Source organism: Lethenteron reissneri, chromosome 28 (genome assembly GCF_015708825.2).
Source record: "Lethenteron reissneri isolate LAM-NWPU_2019-01 chromosome 28, ASM1570882v1, whole genome shotgun sequence".
Taxonomy (NCBI): Eukaryota; Metazoa; Chordata; class Hyperoartia; order Petromyzontiformes; family Petromyzontidae; genus Lethenteron; species Lethenteron reissneri.
The window spans coordinates 9,891,774-9,909,117 of record NC_083806.1 but is presented as its reverse complement, the minus strand read 5'-3'; the positions used below and the strand labels follow the sequence as shown (position 1 = coordinate 9,909,117).

Here is a 17,344-nt window from a genome sequence, read left to right as displayed (position 1 = left end):
TGAATATGGGTCAGGCGGCTCGCCGGGGCCGTGCATCCGTCATCCCACGTAACGTCCCTCGCAGTGTAAACCCAGCGAGGGCGCGACGGAGCGCGATGAGGCAGCATTAACGGCGGCACGCATCGTCGTCGTCGAAACGCGGCGGCTGGTGTCCTTCAAATCCCATGCACTTGTAATTATTGCAGCCCAGCATGCACCATTGCCTCTTATCCCTCAAGCCAAACAAACCACATATCCAACTTAAAAGGGATTAAGCAACAAGAAAAAACGATGATATCGACGTTTCCTCCCGTAATATCCGATGCTTAAGGAATAATGAAGCTAAAGCAGGTTCCTTCTGCTTGGAAAATACGTATATTTTTTTATCGCTGTTATTATTGCAACGTTACTGACGATGCACTTGTAGCATTGGAGTAATAATTTTTACAGAGCTCTTGTCAATTCACTGCTGGCTGAGGGTCTCACTGTATTGGCCTCGGGGTTTGTTTGACCATACTTCACCATTCCCGTCAGTGCGGATTGGTGAAGGGTGCGGCGGGGGTGGGAGAGCTCGGGGCCCGTTAAATATCCCTGGCCGCTGTTGTTAATTATAGTCAGGTGTCGAACTTAGGTGGCTGGGTTCATAGTATAATGTGCTTACCATTGCAACACCAGTAGTACCATATAAAAATGCACAGTTGGCAATAGTCCCAGCAGAAGGGGGCATGCTTTATATTTCTTTGCAGATCTTTGCAAAAATGGTTGACCGGAATTATAAGGTTCACGCCATGGAACTGGTCCAGTGGCCAAGGTATTAGTTACCATTTGTCCCCCAAGCCAGATCGTAATACATGGGGTGACATTGCTAAGCTGCGTGCAGCACTGCGATCGAAATCGTGCCAGATAAAATATATAAGCACCTTACCCTGCAAACATTTGAAACCAAATTACAATTGATGATAAATGTGACTGGCTGTCAGTATTAAAAGCTTGGCCAGAGATGGGAGTACAACCTATGATGTGCCTTGAGCAGCTGAGGACAATGTGTCATTTGTACAGGTAATCAAAGTCAGGTAAATAGATATGGCAGGAGGCCCCTGTTGCATCTACGTCTGGAGCTACTCCCTGCCAATGCGATCAAAGTTTCCAGTCCTGAATCTTTGTTTTGAAAATTATTCCTAGAACAAAGCAACAAAAAATGTAACAACAAAAGAACAAAGTGAAAATGTTTGTTCTGCTATGTGGTGACAGAGCGGAACGAGGTAATTAATTTGGCAGGTACAAAGTGAAGGTGGATGTGTGTTTTTGTGTGTGAAGGGTCGTTTTTATTTCGTGGTCAGGCTCCGTGGTTTAGGAGAGAGACGTGAGCCAGTTTTGAACGGACCAGTCGATGCTCGGCACGGAATCTTGAACGGGGGGAACGTGGGGCGCGACCCCAGGGTCTGCGTTCTGAGAAAACGCCGCGAAGACTCTTACAAATACGGCGTCGCGTATAAATGAAGCTTTTGTTTGCAATCTGCCACAAATCTTAGACCCAACCCATCATTGAAACGTGGCACTCGCCGCAGTCACGGAAAGCCGAGTGCACAACGACCAGGTCAAGCAATTTCACCAAATGTCATCGGTTTGCACAAAACTGTTGTGTTTATCAAATGAGAACGCGTTCGCTGACCTACCTTTTGTGTTTTTGCTATTGAGTTCGGCTTGTGCAGCGATTTGTCTGCGTTGGGCTGCAACGTGACGCTTGCAAGTATTTATTATTCAGGAGGCAGTGGCTTGATCGTGTTGGTGGCCCAGTTTTGTTGGTGCCAGCGCTATTTTCGGAGATGAAGACAGAATTATAAATTAAGGAGAGGGGAGTGCGATGGAAAGAGCCGCCTGGCGAGAAACGGCAAGGGAGGGGAGGCTGAAGAAGAGGAATAACACCGCACGGTGCCCGCTGAATTCTAACACTTTGAACGCACTCCACCCTGTGCACTCGCTACTTCACACACAACACAACACGGTGGACCATAGCTACTGGAACCTCTCCCCTTAGACGGCACATGTTGCACACCATGCCTTGGTTGTAACTATCAGCACAACGTGCTACTGTTGAAGCAGTAATAAATTGGTACGTTTGTTCACGTTACCACTTTATTCATTGGCTGTGTCAGGTGGAGGAGGGTCTATAACACACATTTTATTTACGCGATCTGACCCAAACAATCTATTATGAATCATAATGTTGAGCGCGAAAGCCTGCTGCTCGTACCCTTCGCACAGATTGAAGGATGCAGCATCTGCTTGCGCGCTACACCCCACTTGGCACACTGCGCCGTTTACATGCATGCAGAACAAAGACAAAGATCCCCGGTATAGCCTTAACAGACGGTTGGGGCAAGTGCTGTTCGCGAGGACCTACGAAGGCCGGCACGGTACACGAGGGTGTGGGTGGCCAGCACCACCCCCGGCCGCCTGTCTCTCCCTAGTGGTGATGTTTACACACCGCACCAGGTACTGATTTGAGGCTGAGTCGACCTAGGGGAGACCCAGTACCACTTCAGATAATTGCCACTGGTGTTAGTGGCCGTGAGCAGGAATCGAACTCGGGTCACCGAGTTCGTAGTGCAGCGCACGAACCACTACACTACCACTCCCCACCTACACGAATGCGCCCATTGTGTCATGTACATTGCACTTTGAAACGTGCCCTCTATTCTGAAGCCTCCCAGTCGTCTCCACGTTAATGAGTGATACCCGAGGCACACAGTGCAACTAGCTCCACGCCAAATAGCGGCTTGCGCATTTGGCCGGTCCTACTTGCTGGGACCGCGCAGCGCAGCGTTTCAAAAAGGTAGACAATTAGTGTTTTGAATTTAAATAGAATCTGCATTCAGCGGTGCCTGAAGGTGATCGCGGTGTACACTTCTGTGTTTCCGTTTCAATCGGCAGTGCTGAAGGCACCCGCGTGTGCGCTGCCAGATGGGGTGGAGTGGAAGCAGCCGCCCTCCAACCGTGCGTGGTGGTGATGAGAATTCTCGCTCCGCACGGCCACGGCGCCCAGCGTTCATTATCTGCACGAGCACAATTCGCGAGTTGCATATCCGCGCATTGTCCTCGCGTTTGACGATGAAAATTAGTTTGGGTCTATCTGCGGCGACGTGCCACCTACAGAGACCACGCGGAGAGCACTGCCATTCATCGTGCTCATTCAGAGTCACGTTTCACAAAGGAATTTTAAACAGGCTTTTGTATGGATAAGGAAACGTTATAAATGAGTTAATTTGGCACACTGAAGCGTTAGCGGTGGCGTGTCCGCGGAGGGCATTGAAATGGCAGGTTTGACCTCTGCGTTTGCCAGGTTATCCGTGACCTGCACTGTTGCCATTTAACACGACTTGCCTATTGACCAAGGCGACTGCTCCCACCTCGTCCCCCACCCCACCGCAGCCTGTGGATCAGCGTGCCCCCGGCACCTCATCTTTAACCGTAATGACGATGTTATCCATCACATCGGGCCCCTTCCCAAGCAGCCAGATATTCCGTGCGGGATTAGCCACATGCATACTTCCCGGAGGCTATGGTGCAGTTATTTAGGGGCATAGTGATTTTAGTTTTTAGATTTTTTTGCATTTTTTCCAGAAATATTTTGTCGAGTGATTATATTTGGTGCAATCACTCTAGTATCCAGATACCCTCGTGACTCCCCCAGTGATTGCAGAATGCAGTGACACTGGGCTGATTGTCATTCAATTGATGCAATTCGTCTATTCAAATTTTGTAATTCCGCAGTGTCATTTAAAAATATATGGAGTTTAGGCTGTTGCAATGGCATGCAGTGGCCTACTCTCGAAAATAATGGCGCGGAGTCTTTGTCATCGACTTCAATAACGTACTGCATGCTTTGGCAGTTACCAGTTAGAAATTACTGATCAGCAGCAGGCCTCGCACCACATACTCCATTGAAACTGGCTCTGTGGCACGTGCCTGTAGGATAGACGGCCTCTGTGACACTTGTAAATCTTAGCAGATTGCGATAAGGACCCCCCCGGGGTAGGTGCGGCATCGTGATCTTTAAAGCATTCTTGGCAATGAAAGCACTATGACTACCATTGACCGATTTCACAGCTATTGGCGGCCATCGCTTCGTGACGCCCTGCTTGAGAGTAGCCATGTGACGAGTTCATCGCCACCGTGATTGGATGAATTGTCATGACTGGGGGGTGGGGGGGGGGGCCATGGTCACATGGGAATTTTTAAAATTTCCAAACGATTATCTTTTTTCGTTTTGTTTTGACCGTCTCCTTTATATTGTTTGTCTAATATGTTCTGTCTGGTTCTGTCTTGTTCGCTTCAATAAATAGCCCAGGTGTAACATTTTCTTATCGTTTTCATAAAATTTTGCGTAAAAGTGTATGCAGTTCTTGCACACAATTACGCGCATGTACCATGAGTGTGAGCATTTCTTGCTCTTTATGAATCTATACGCCCCGACTGACCAGCGTTGAACTTGTGTGTTCAACTGCTCTATAGAGCAGCCATCCCACTCATTATTTGGAGGCTGTATTAAAAACTAGCTTTACCCCCCCACCCAATGGTTGCATTTGAATGAACATACCTGCACATAAAATATCCATAAATAAATTGTTTCTGCTCCAGTGGTTCTGCACCCTCCGGTTGATTAAAATGAATGCAAAAAAGTTATTTTTATTGAACAGGAAAAACCGTCTTGGCCAACAGCAGAGAGATGTACGGTCGACTACGATAATTTAATTTCATGCTAGATTTAGCACTAGTTTAGCCTTTATTTTCATTTTCATGCGTTTTATTCACATGGTAAATTGACTTTTTTTGTAGTACCACATGCATATATATATGCTATTATGACGTGAAGTGGAACGGCTTTAAATCATAATATTGGTGTGGAATGCTAATCGGCCGATGGACTAAAACATTATTTGTATTTATATATCAAGGGAAAGAGTGTAGCTCTGCTTATATTTTCTTTTACCAATGATGCTTCACATCAACACATAACGAGTTTGTGTCAGGTTGAAAAAGAAAATCATCTTATTAAACATGGGAATGCTGTTAGTGCTACGCGTACAATTTTCACTGCATTAATTTTCGGCTAAGAGGTGCCGTTTGAAGTGTTAGAACGGGAATTAATTATTTCCTTGTGACTGTACATTTCCATAAAGGAAGCACGTGTTCATCCCCGCGAGTCCATACAACACAGAGAGTCTCGCATGATTTCAAACGAAATGTATCCTCACGCATGTTTACAAATCTACTCATTCAACAGGAGTGCAGATAAAATAACTTGCTCTGCCATAATTAGGGTGATTCCCGTCAATGCAACAAGCCTTTGTATTTAATCAATACTAATTTCAAACTATTCCTTTTTCGCCAATACGGCCTTGAGCTGCCCCATCTACCTGTTAGGCGAGGGGAAAAGGGAAAATCGAACACGGGGATTTGTTTTTGTGCCAGGATTGCCGACGCCGCGTGTAAAGTACATGGGGTCAATGTGCTCGCACGGCTGGAGGGAGCTCTTTCACAGCCACCGTAGAAATGTGGTAAAGTAGCCCAAGTCGTGTTCATTATTGGCCCAAGTCATTAGGTTTTGAGCTTCACTGCCCCCATGCTGTTCGCTGCTGTCGCAGGTTCACTGGGCTGGATAGCATCACCTGCTGATATAACAGCCTGGACTGTATGTACGTTGAAATATATGTATGTTGAACTGGACGCCACGGTGATGAAATGTTAACTCGCTGTTCGATCCCTACCCTGACGCCTGTATATTTGGAGTTTGCATGTCTCTCTCCCTGTAGTCGCGTGGACTTTTCTGCAGGTCCTGCGGTTTTTCCTTCCACATTTAGAAGCATGTATTTGGAGTCATATTCTTGGTCCTTTCGGTAAAGTCACGTAGAAGGGAAATAATAAAAATAAACCAATTAAATTCTCACGACGTTTCCATTGCAACACTAGCAATCATCATCAGGTGTGAAAATCACAGCAAAGAACCAAGAATATGAATCCCTGCAGTTACGAAAACTTTAAATCGAAATGTATTTGAGTATTTGGCTGCTATACATTTCCACTTGATAAGCCATTTCGTTGAGCTTTCATTTGTGACCAGGTCGCTTCTGATAAAGAGCAATATAGCTTACCTGGTAAAAAAAAAAAAATGTTTTAGTTTTTACAGCTTTTTTCGTACCATACGTCACCGACCGTGTTAATTGGAGGTGTGCTCCGATGGTCGCAGGTTCAGCAGCACAGGGTCCGACCTCGTCAGCAGAACCTGCGGTGCCGATGGCCGCCCTCGCCTGTCCGTCACCCTTTCCGACACCACGGACACGGAATCCGACAACTCCAGCTCGGATGAGGGCAGCTCCGGCTCCAAGTGCACCAGGCGCCGTGTCCCGGGCTGTGGAGCCCTCCTCTTCCAGCCGCTGCTCGCAGACAACCTTGGCAGCCCGCTCGGGCGGTGGAAGGCCGACCTCACCAACGCTGTGTCGGAGTTCCAGGCCTCGGAGGCGAGCGTGACAACGGCCGACACCCTGGAGAGCATCTCCGAGGCAGAGGAGGCCGCCACTAGCACCAACGCGAGGGCGCGCACGCGGGGAGACCAAGGGCCTGCGACTCCTGGAGGTCATGACGGAGCCACGAGTCACGAAGAGGGGAAGGCATTGGGGACCTTGGGATGGCACAAAAGTAGTGGAGTTGTGGCAGGGGTGGTATTCCACCGAGATGCCACAGGTCACGAGGAAGAGCGAAGCAATAAGGAGGTTGGAAGTTCAGAAGGCGGCGTGAGCGGTGAAGTTGCTCCCAGCATCGAGACAAGAAGAGGAGGCCAGCCGCAGTGTAGTGACGAGGTTAGTGGGGTCATGCCGTCCGAAGGCAGGCAGCACCTGGACTCCGACGCACCGATGCTCCTGGATTCCGCGGAGACTTCACCTGAGCTGCAACCTTTAACCTCGCATAATCGCAGCAGCGGGCGAGGGGCAGCTGCCAGCATCGGTTCTCGAGCGGGAGCAGCGGGGGTCTCGCGCCTCGCTCTGCCCAAGCGAGCGCCCGTCTCTCCCTACGCAGACCAAGGCGAGGACCAGGCACACTTTGTGAGTGCGGCGAGCGAGTCTGACTCCAGCTTCCCCTCGCCATCGCCATCAGCGTCGCTGCCGTCATTCTCGTCGTCGTCGCCATCGGAGGTCGAGAGTGGTGGAGGAGCTCGCGGGGAGGAGAGCGTTCGCTCGCGTGAGTTCCCGGCGCAGGCGCCGCGCGGGTTTGTGCGGCTGGCGCTGTACGTGCACGCCAAGCCCGAGATCACTCTGGTGCTGCTGGCAGAGGATGCGCTGCGGAACGACGGCTCTGCCCAGGATGAACTGGTGGGTGTGCGCCACAACACACGGGGCCTCGGAATAAACGCTGCCCTGTGAGTAGAGTTCATCCCACACCTGTTGTGCGTGTGTGCGCTATGCCCAGTTCACTTCCAACCTCGCATCGCTCAACGGCCTGGATGTGCATCTGAAGGAGGTGTTCGCACAGACCCCATCAGACCAGCGCAAACACAGTTACAGTTTCCTCTGCTACGACCGCGTTCTCCGCTCGCTGCAAGGTATGTGTGCTCATGTGTGTTCATGTGTGTGCATGTGTCTGTGTGCACTTTGGGAAGCGGTGGTGTCGTGGTTAGCGCACTGCACCGTGGGCCCGATGACGTGGCTTCAATCCCCGGCCATGACGAACATCAGCGACGAGTGATATGCCAACCAGTCCGTCGTGGGCGTTCCCTAGGCCAATGCAACCATAAAACAAGTTCCTTGTGCAGTGTGTAAATATCATCACTGGGAAGATAAAGACAGCTGGGCGTAGTCCTGGCCACACCACCCCATTGTGCACCATCGTGCTGGCCTTCACAGTTGCTCACTAACAACACCTGCTGCTCCCCCTTCCCCCCCCTAACATTGTCTGTAGGCTATACAGAAGGTCTTTGGGTTCTATTTCTGGACGTGAGTAGAAATTAGCGTGTTGTTCAATCCTACACATCTGAGATAAACTCGACAATAACACGTTTTACCTGGTGTGGGTGGCCAATTGTGTGTGACACTCCTCACTGGCCTTACTTAACCAGGTGCTGCAGCAAGCCTGCAGCAAGCCTGCAGTGTTAAATGGTCAACCTGTCTTTATATGTTGTACATGTGTGTGGAGGAGTTCATGGAGAAGCCTTGTTCAGTCGTGGGCTCCGTTACTCTGTGATCCTAGCAAACCACGATTTGACTCCTCCCCGTGCAGTTTAATTCCAGTGAATGTGATTCTATCCCCAGATTAGTCGTGAGCGTCAACAGTAAACAAAACCCTCAGCATAGCCTTTTGACTTTCACCTTGAAAATGAAGCTGTTGCTATCATTGCTGTGGTAAAAACAATCGCGTGCACTGATGCCCATATTAAACAACAGGGCATCGATTACTCTATTCAAGATAAGTCCCAGGTTACAGCGTTAAAGAATACAGCACCAGTTACCTGTAATGTTTACGGGTAAAAAAAAAATTAAGTGCTCATTCCAATGATGTTATTTGTTAAATATTAAGGCTCCCATTGCCATCAATATACCCAGTGTCAGAGAATAGAGCGCGCTTATAAACCTGGCGCCCCTCTCAACCAACGACGTATCATTGATCGGTACAAATCAGCCTCGGTGACCCGGGTTCAATTGGTTGACTCGTACGCGGTGGGACGAACGGGTGCTTGCCAACGGCACTTGACTCCTGGAGAGTGGGCAGGGGTGCTGAGAGTGGGGTCGCAGCCTTTGTGTGCGTGTACCTTTGTCTTTGCTGCTCCCGCAACGGGCCTTATCGGTGTCATGGATAGTCAACTGGAACGAATGAGCGTTTTGGTACGACGGTTAGTGCATTGTGCTACGGATCTGGCGACGTGAGTTTGATTCCAGGTCATGGCGCGTGATATATGTATTGATCCTCGACTCCCCCCCCCCCCTCCCCCCCATCGTCTCCGCTTCACAAACTTACACTCGCCAGCATGGTGAGGTATGGTCAAACAACCCCCACGGGAGGCCTTGACCCAGCAGTGAATTGCCAAAGGGGCTGTGCAAAGACAGTCCAAACTGCGGAAGAGAATACAGTACAGGACGCTTGCGTTGCGTACAGTCTTCGCCAGGCATGGGGCGATCTTCCCTCGGAAGTTTTCTACGATAGTCACGAGAGAATGCCGCGATTGCGTGCGACTTACAGATGGACATTTTTTTTTGCGCCAATGGTGAGCCAAGAACTTTACAGGTTGGCTGATTAACGTTTTCTTGCCATGTCTCCATTGTCGGAAACGTTTTGCCGTGTTGTTTCCATGATGAAGCAGTGTTAACGGCTTCGAGCGGTTAGGGCGTTTGATTTGTGCTTTTGGCGCCCCTGCCAATGCTGTGCCTTGATTGGTTTTCGTTTCAAGTCATGGCCCAGGATCATGGCAAACGCATACACAGCCAAACATTTGTATTAGCCTAAAATGTTTTCGGAAAATGTTGGGCTCATGGATACTGTTTTAGTTATAAAATGGTGTAAGATGGAGATGTTGAATTGTTTTAATGTATTATTTGTAGCCTCCTTGTGTAAATCAACAGGAGGCAGCCTCTGTTGAAGAGCACTGCTTGGACTGGCTTGCCCGTCATGTGGTCTCTGGAGGTGCCCTCTGGCTTCTGACTGTGCATGGATGTGACTGGTCCCTGTGTTGTCTTCCCCGCTGCAGGTAGCAAGAGGGTTCTGGCACTGACAACGCCGGATATTCTCCGTGACAGCCACACGCACGGTCAGTGTGAATGAATGAGTGAATGATAGATCCAGGTGATGGCAAAAGAGACCAGATCAGGACCTACGTAAATTATAGATCTTGGTGACAGTAAAATAGACCAGATCAGGACCTGCAACATCGTAGGATAAACGAAATATGAAAACAAATAAGAATTATTTGTGAGAATAAAATACCAAGGTCTGAAATTCAACGCGTTAATTGTGCCAGCTCCTTCATGTGTACATGCACTTAAAATGACCATGGGTGACTCATCTGTTAACTGTTATTGTACAGGAAGGAAGTCTGTTCACATTACGTAGCTATCAACACAAGCTAATGGAAGCTTCTATTGCTTTAAAATGTTTTTATACAGACCCCTTTACAGGTAACAGCAGCTTAATTCCACCATCGGTATAGACCAGGGGTCGGCAACCTACGGCTCCGGAGCCGCATGCGGCTCTTTACGGGCTGCTTCTTGACGATATGTACAGAATGTACTCAGATGCATTGCGGCTCTTGAAATACTGAATTTTGTACCGAATTGGAAAGAAATGGCTCTTCTTCTTATTTTGGTTGCCGACCCCTGGTATAGAGTATGCTTTTATATACACACACACACACATTTTTAGTGTGCGTGTACATTTGTGTAAACACCTTGTCTGTGCAAAAACATGGAATTGCTGTATTTATTCACACATTCACTACACGTGGTGACTTGCAACGCAAATCATCAGTGTCGCCAATATTAATGTAGGGACTTTGTCTTTCTGTGTGCGTGTGCCCATATTTATACGCACGCATTGTCACGCGCACACACACTGCGAGTGTATAAATTACAATATTAAGATAACCAATTGCGGTTCAGAAAACACAATATATCCAACGCGCGCCTCCTTGAGAAGTAAAAAGTGCGATAAAAAATTGTAACAAAGAAAATAATTGAAAATACGAGCGGTCTGGAATGAAAGTGTTGGGTAATGAGCGCCATCCGAAATGAACGGTGTGTGTGCATTGGGGAGAGCGCCCGTGGTCCCCTTATCCGAGTTGTGGATGTGTTATCACAACCCATCAATGGGCTATTGAGCTCCTGTCACTGCGTTCAAGCCAGACTACTTTAATTACACTGTCGCCTTTGCTGGGCGGGAGAACTGTGAGCCGTGTCTGTGTCTGGCTCTTAGTGTCTGCCGTTCTGTCTGTGCACGTGACTTTTTGGACTACCTGCTGGTGAGCCGATTTGTGATTGCATCAGCTTGTGCACGGTCAGCGGTTTGATTCCCACCCTCAGTCGATATATATTTTAAAATAATATTTTTCCCAACGTTATGTGTGAGTGTTAGATAGATGCACATTTTTGTAGGCTGCAGAACATGCCGTTATGGTGGTCTTCGTTTGAAAAATGAATAAATAAAAAGTGCCCATGAATTAGTGTTTGTGTGTGCATACGTATGCACACAAACATTTACATACATACACATAACTTGTGTCTGTGTGTTTTGTGGGTGCACGTGTGCGTAGTGGCTAGCGCACTTCTTTACGAATCAGGCGGCCCGAGTTCGATTCCTGGCTATGGCTTAGTGGTGATTATCTGAACCGATTCTGGGCCTCCCCTAGGTAGATTCAGCCTCAAATGGGTATCTGGTATGATGTGTAAGCATTGGTACTGGGGAGACTAATGTGGCCAGGAATGGTTCTGGCCCCACTGACCCTTCGTTGACCGAGCCGGCCTTCATAGGTGCTTCTCCCTAACAGCACTTGCCCCAACAGCCTGCGTAGGCTGCACGTGTGTCTTTGTGTTGTGCGTGCACATGCATTGTGCAGAGCTGTGTGTGGGTGTTTGAATTAAATCCCAATAAAACAAGATTCCGAATAATCAACAATAGCTTCTCATTGTGCACACCATTGCAGTGCAGTATGCTACATTTTCACATGGAATTTAAACCGTACATCTTGCTGTCTTTGCGCATAATGCAAGACGTTAATATAGTTAAGACAATAGCTCTCACTTAACGGTGGATGTGTTATAAATGCCACCATTATGACAATGGAAGACCCATGTGCTTTTCCGTTAAAATATTAATGAACGTCATTACGCACAACAGTATTCCTTAATATCTTTATGCACAAGGTCAGGAGAAAATCCTCAAAGCTGAATATAAATAGTAACATTAAATTATACTTTATTATTCGCGTTGAGTTGGTAATATTTCAGCACCGAAATTACATCAGCGGTGCAAAAGAAACGGTAAAGCGTAGTGAAGTTGATTGAAATAATGCAAATTATTCTCAGCTTGCCCCAGATGTTATCATTCATCTTTAGGCCGCTACATCATAAATGCCTTATTTAATCTTCAAATATCGTTATAAGTCGTTTATGGATTTGAAGAGTGAGAGTTGGAATTCGTGAGGTTTCATTCAAGTTAATTTATTAGAAATAAATACATATTACCGTTGGACAAAACCCTATGTGGATAAATTCATGCAGAGGCCCCGATTATAATAAACAATGGCTGTCCATATCTCGACCAATGAGAAGGTGTCGGTGGAAGGTGTGGATTAGCATTCGTTGCAGTGGAATCATTGGCAGTGGTAGGAGCTTCCCGTTGTTGACTAATAGGATTTGTTAAACATGAAGCGTGCAGGAGCATTTGTTGAAGGTCTAATAAGGGTTGAATTGTCCTGTTGATAGGATGGCATTAAAATGTATTGTGCTTGGACAAGGTGACATTAAGATGCAAACACAGAAAGTGACCTGTAGCAAGTGACATGCACAATAACAACTTCGTTTGCCACTAAGTATTGGTGACGTCACTACGGCGCCTTGTCAGCTCAGGTGCATGCCGAGGCCACGTGAACTGTTGCTGGCTGGCAGGAAGTCATATGACAGAATCAAGTGTTATGGTTTTACTGACTGAGATGGCTGGCAGATTCACCACCTGTACTCCCCTCTGTGCTAGTGATCCCCCATATAGCCTTGAGCAGACTTGGGGCAAGTGCAGTTTGCAATCATTTATGAAGGCTGGCACAACACACAAAGAGGGTGGGTGACCAGCACCATGCCTGGTCATCTTTGCCTTCTGCGTGGCTATGTTTGCACACCGCACTATGTTCTCACTTGAGGCAGAGTCAACCTAGGGGAGGCCCAGGACCGGCTCCGATATTTGTCACTGGTGTTAGCAATGAGTGGGAACTCAAAGTCGGGACACTGGTTCTAGATTTGAAGCTTTCGTGACTGCAAAGATTCATATTTTTAGGTTTTTTTTTCGGTTAAGTCACGTAAGTAAAACATCAAAATAAAAATAAAATAAATAAATAAAATGCCTCCGAAACGTCGTGATTTTTATTTTATTTTTATTTTGATGTTTTACTTACGTGACTTAACCGAAAAAACCTAAGAATATCGGGACACTGGGTTTGTAGCGCAGCACACTGACCACTAAATTACTGCTCCCCACTGTGCCATACACATGTATACTGACACAAAGACAAAGACCACCCATCTCGCCTCCATAGACTGCTGAGGACAAGTGCTGTTAGCGAGCACAGGCACACCGACGCACATACAGGGACGCATCGGCACAAGATTCTCTAAAAAGGTGACATGTGCACCCCGAGAGACTGACGGTTATACACAGATGCACAAATTGACACACTACTGGGTGTATAATTAGAGGGTGCTATCTACCGGCCCACCAAAGTGACATGGGGGCATCAGTTTTAACAGCCACATTGTTGCGGAGAAGAAGTTGGTTGAATCGCCGTAGGATGCAGATAGGTCTAGTGCCTGCCCAGTCGTAACAATGCAAGAGCTTATTGAGTCGTGTTGATTTGGCGTGCTAATACTGCATCGATCTCCCTCGTTATCTCACTCCTCTTGAATGATGTTAAGGCATGATTAACATTTCAGGATTGCCTCCTTTGTTGAACTTTGACTGGCTCGTTGGCTGCAGTGCCGGGGGGGTAAGGCATGCACCTCTGCCATCCTCGCCTCGTCCCACTTTACAACAAGATTGACATATTTGCCGGGGAAGGGAAGGAATCCCTCTCCCTTATCTCCATCCCATGCATGATAGTAAACCGGATCAATGTCGTCAGCATTTATCAAGACAGGATGATTGATCCAGGAGAGTTGTGGGGTGGCTTCACTTTGTCTTTTAAACAGCCTTGCTTCTGTATTTGTCAATCCAACCAGAATAGGTGGAAAAATCCCACTCTCTGTGTGCTCTAAAGCATCCACACATCCGTTTAAACGTGATTTGGAGGCTGACAGTGGAAATCCCTGCGAACAAAAAGCAACTTTTTCACAAGACGACATTGAAACGCATTTGAAGGGCAGACTGAGCTTCGGGCCCATTTGTGACTCAAAATGAGTTAGATCGTAGCGATGATACCAGAACCATTGGAGCTGATGGAGATTGGTTACTGTGGTACTCGACGAGATTCTTAGAGTGGGCGTACCTGGGTTAAGATGTTGAATTCTACAGTCCGTATTGGAAAGCCAAGGCAAGATATGCTATTCTTATTACACTCGAATTCAAATCTTTAAATCCAGAACTTTAGAGACGTACACTTCAAACACTTGAAGCTCTTTCTGCACCTCGCTCATTATGAGCTGCAGGGAGATCAGAATTTAACACGCCTCAGTTTTGATTATTTCCAAAGGAGATGCAAGTTCCTCCTCTTATGTTCTCTAACTCAGGTCCCACGCTGCTGTGAATGTACATTTCAAGCTGTAAAATGGCTCCTGTTTCCTTTTTTTTACTTCCTGTTAAACTCAGAGAGTTGGAGGAATTGGCCCGTGCAACGGACAGGCTTGACGGCCTGTTGTAGTTTTTACACTGCCCTTTATCAACGTAACCTGGGACAATGTGGACACCAGCTTGTCAATAGTCACATGGGCATGGAATTCTGAAATCCATCCTAAAAAAGGTCTTGCTGCCTGCATGGTGGGCTACACTGCTATCCATGCCTCCGATTCCACTGACTGCTTTGACCTTGGGGAATCTTCTGTCAGGTCTTCCGAAGACATGAGCATCAAAGCGGCAGAGGCTTACTCCCCGTATTATTACACTAAGTGGTGTCTGTTTTGATCTGTAGCAGGAGACACCATTTGACACGCAATCCTGCCCTTTAATCTCAGGAGCATGGGTCATTTGAAAGACGGCTGCATCGTAGCGCCTGTGCTCTTGCACTTTTGAATTTGGCGAGATCTTATATGTTTGTATGTTGAGCTTAATGCGCAATGTACATAACCAACCGTGCTAATCGGAGGTGCAGGGCAAGGATAACCAACTAAACAAAAATATGTAATAAAGAAATTCGTTTGCAATCCAAATTTCAAATTGCATAGCTCTAGTGGCTTCCTAATATCGGAAGAAAGAGCATTCCAGACGTCTGGAGGAGCACATCTGAAAGCGCACGACGCAGTGAGCATCTTTGTTCGATGGCTTGCCAAAAGCCTCTGCGAGGATGGCCAAAGTTCGCGTGATGGGTTTAGCTCCTTGACGAGATCAGCAAGGTGTTGTGGGTCCTTTGTGGAAAGCACTTTGTGTTTAATGAGTGCGACCTTATGTATTTGTTTGGCAACCGGAAGCCAATCTCAGCTCGGCAAGCACTGCACGGACATCGTCGAATCTTGCAGTACCCATCATGACACGTGTCGGAGAATTTTGTACACGCTGCAGCTTGGTAATGTTTTTGTCAGACATCCCATATAGTTGCAATAATCGAGCCTCGTTGGTACCACGCCACATGCCATCATATTGGCTACGTCACGACTCATGATGTCTTGTGTGGCCCAGACACGATGAATGGATATCGAGTCACTTTTTCAGAAGTGTGTGAAAGCATATTCAGACAACTATTTAATTTCAAATAAAATAAACTTTTGAAAAAAAATATCAACGCTCAAAATACAGTTCACAAATTAAATATTAGGAAGAATGTGTTGATTAATAAGAATCAGTATTGTTCGACTTATCGCGCGCCAATTATCGTTGTATTTATCTCACAATCCTGACACATAATGGAATCCTCGTCCTTCAGTTGAGCCTTACATACCTCACGGCAATGTCAATCATACATTTTTACAACAATTTCAAAAGCGGCCTGCAACTGAGGGGCTCCCTCCTGCGCGAAGTTCAAGCCACTCATCCTGAGCATTTGCGTCCTCTTGCTCCCCGGGCAGTCAGCCTTGAGAATTTAATGCTGGAAGCCATTTTTTTGGGCAAGAGCAGATGGACGTCGGTCACCCATGAGCTTCTCCATGCAGGGTCACCATTATCCCCGCGCCATCTCGATGTTAGATCACCGCATCGTGCCACTTTAATATTTAATCGCTGAAATGAGCGTTGTCGGTGGGCTGAGATGGCAGTGTGGTATTATGGGACGTGGAATTAACCCTGTCAGCTGTCTAATCCTATGACGAATGCGCGATGGCATGCCGCAGCCCGTGATACACAAAAGCAGTTTCCTCCTTGATTGCCTGGCAGGTAACACCATTCTGCCGATATGGAAGGCATGGCAGGCATGAACCCATCACGTCTGAATTTTTTTTCGATTTAAAGCTTTCGTGACTGCAGGGATTCATCTTCTTGGTTCTTTCGGTAAAGTCACGTAGAAGGGAAGTAATAAAATAATAAAAATAAAACATAATAAAATAAAATAATTCTCACGACTGCTGCTTGCGTTGTAGCCGAAACGTCGTGAGAATTATTTTATTTTATTATGTTTTATTTTTATTATTTTATTACTTCCCTTCTACGTGACTTTACCGAAAGAACCAAGAAGACCATCACGTCTGGTTTCGCTACAGCACGATAAACCCATCAAAGCCACACCATGACCAACGGGATGATGCCTCCCTCGTGAAAATTCATACGTTGAGGCTTTACTGTCAAACGTACCAAGTTGCTTTATTTATTAATTATTGTGAAATGTGATACATTGTTTGTGGTCTTGGCTGTGGATTCTAGAGTTTATGGGGTTGAGGCTTGAGTGCAGACAAATGCATTCTTGCCACTCAAAGGAGGACCTGTGTGAATGGAACTGCTTAGAGTTCCCCATCGTCTACGTAAAATCTGTTATCATTGAGCATTTTGGACGATAAGTCAAACGTGGTCAATTTATATCAAGCCGCCAGTTGTTCATATTTAGTAAAGCCAGCGCAAGGTTTGCATGGTGTATATTGTGCTGCAGATGCCACGTTTGCAACTGGTCTAACGGCAGGAGACGTGACTAATCCAGGGAAGACGTTGGCTGAAACGTATTATATTTCTAATGGCATCCATCTTGATATGTCGACGCCAAGACTTGTGGTTTATTGAAAGTGTTTTTTTTCAAGCTGCTGCTCCTCTAAAAGCGCCTTTGTAATTTAAAGTCTTCTCACTACATTTGTTTATTGAGTTTTTTTCATCTCATTATATGAGGACTTGATAGAGAAACTTGTTTAGCCGATCGGCAAGCAGATCAGGCACGAATTTTAGATCTCTCAAAGGGTTAATGGAAAAACAACAATTCCCTAATTAAAGATTTGATACTCTTCACTTTCAGGATGGGGTTGGGTGTTACCCTTGCATGTGGAATCAGGTG

At 46.7% G+C, this 17,344-nt stretch overlaps 1 protein-coding gene across 2 annotated transcripts in view; it reads left to right on the top strand.

Annotated features, from left to right (window-relative positions):
- Nucleotides 1–17,344, top strand: part of HPS4 (HPS4 biogenesis of lysosomal organelles complex 3 subunit 2) — a 55,746-nt gene that overhangs the window by 20,816 nt on the left and 17,586 nt on the right. For both annotated transcript variants that reach the window (XM_061562081.1, XM_061562080.1), the window contains exons 10-12: nucleotides 6,230–7,349; nucleotides 7,447–7,579; nucleotides 9,716–9,775. In XM_061562081.1, coding sequence (XP_061418065.1) covers nucleotides 6,230–7,349; nucleotides 7,447–7,579; nucleotides 9,716–9,775 — 1,313 coding nt within the window. The remainder of the gene's footprint in view (nucleotides 1–6,229; nucleotides 7,350–7,446; nucleotides 7,580–9,715; nucleotides 9,776–17,344) is intronic.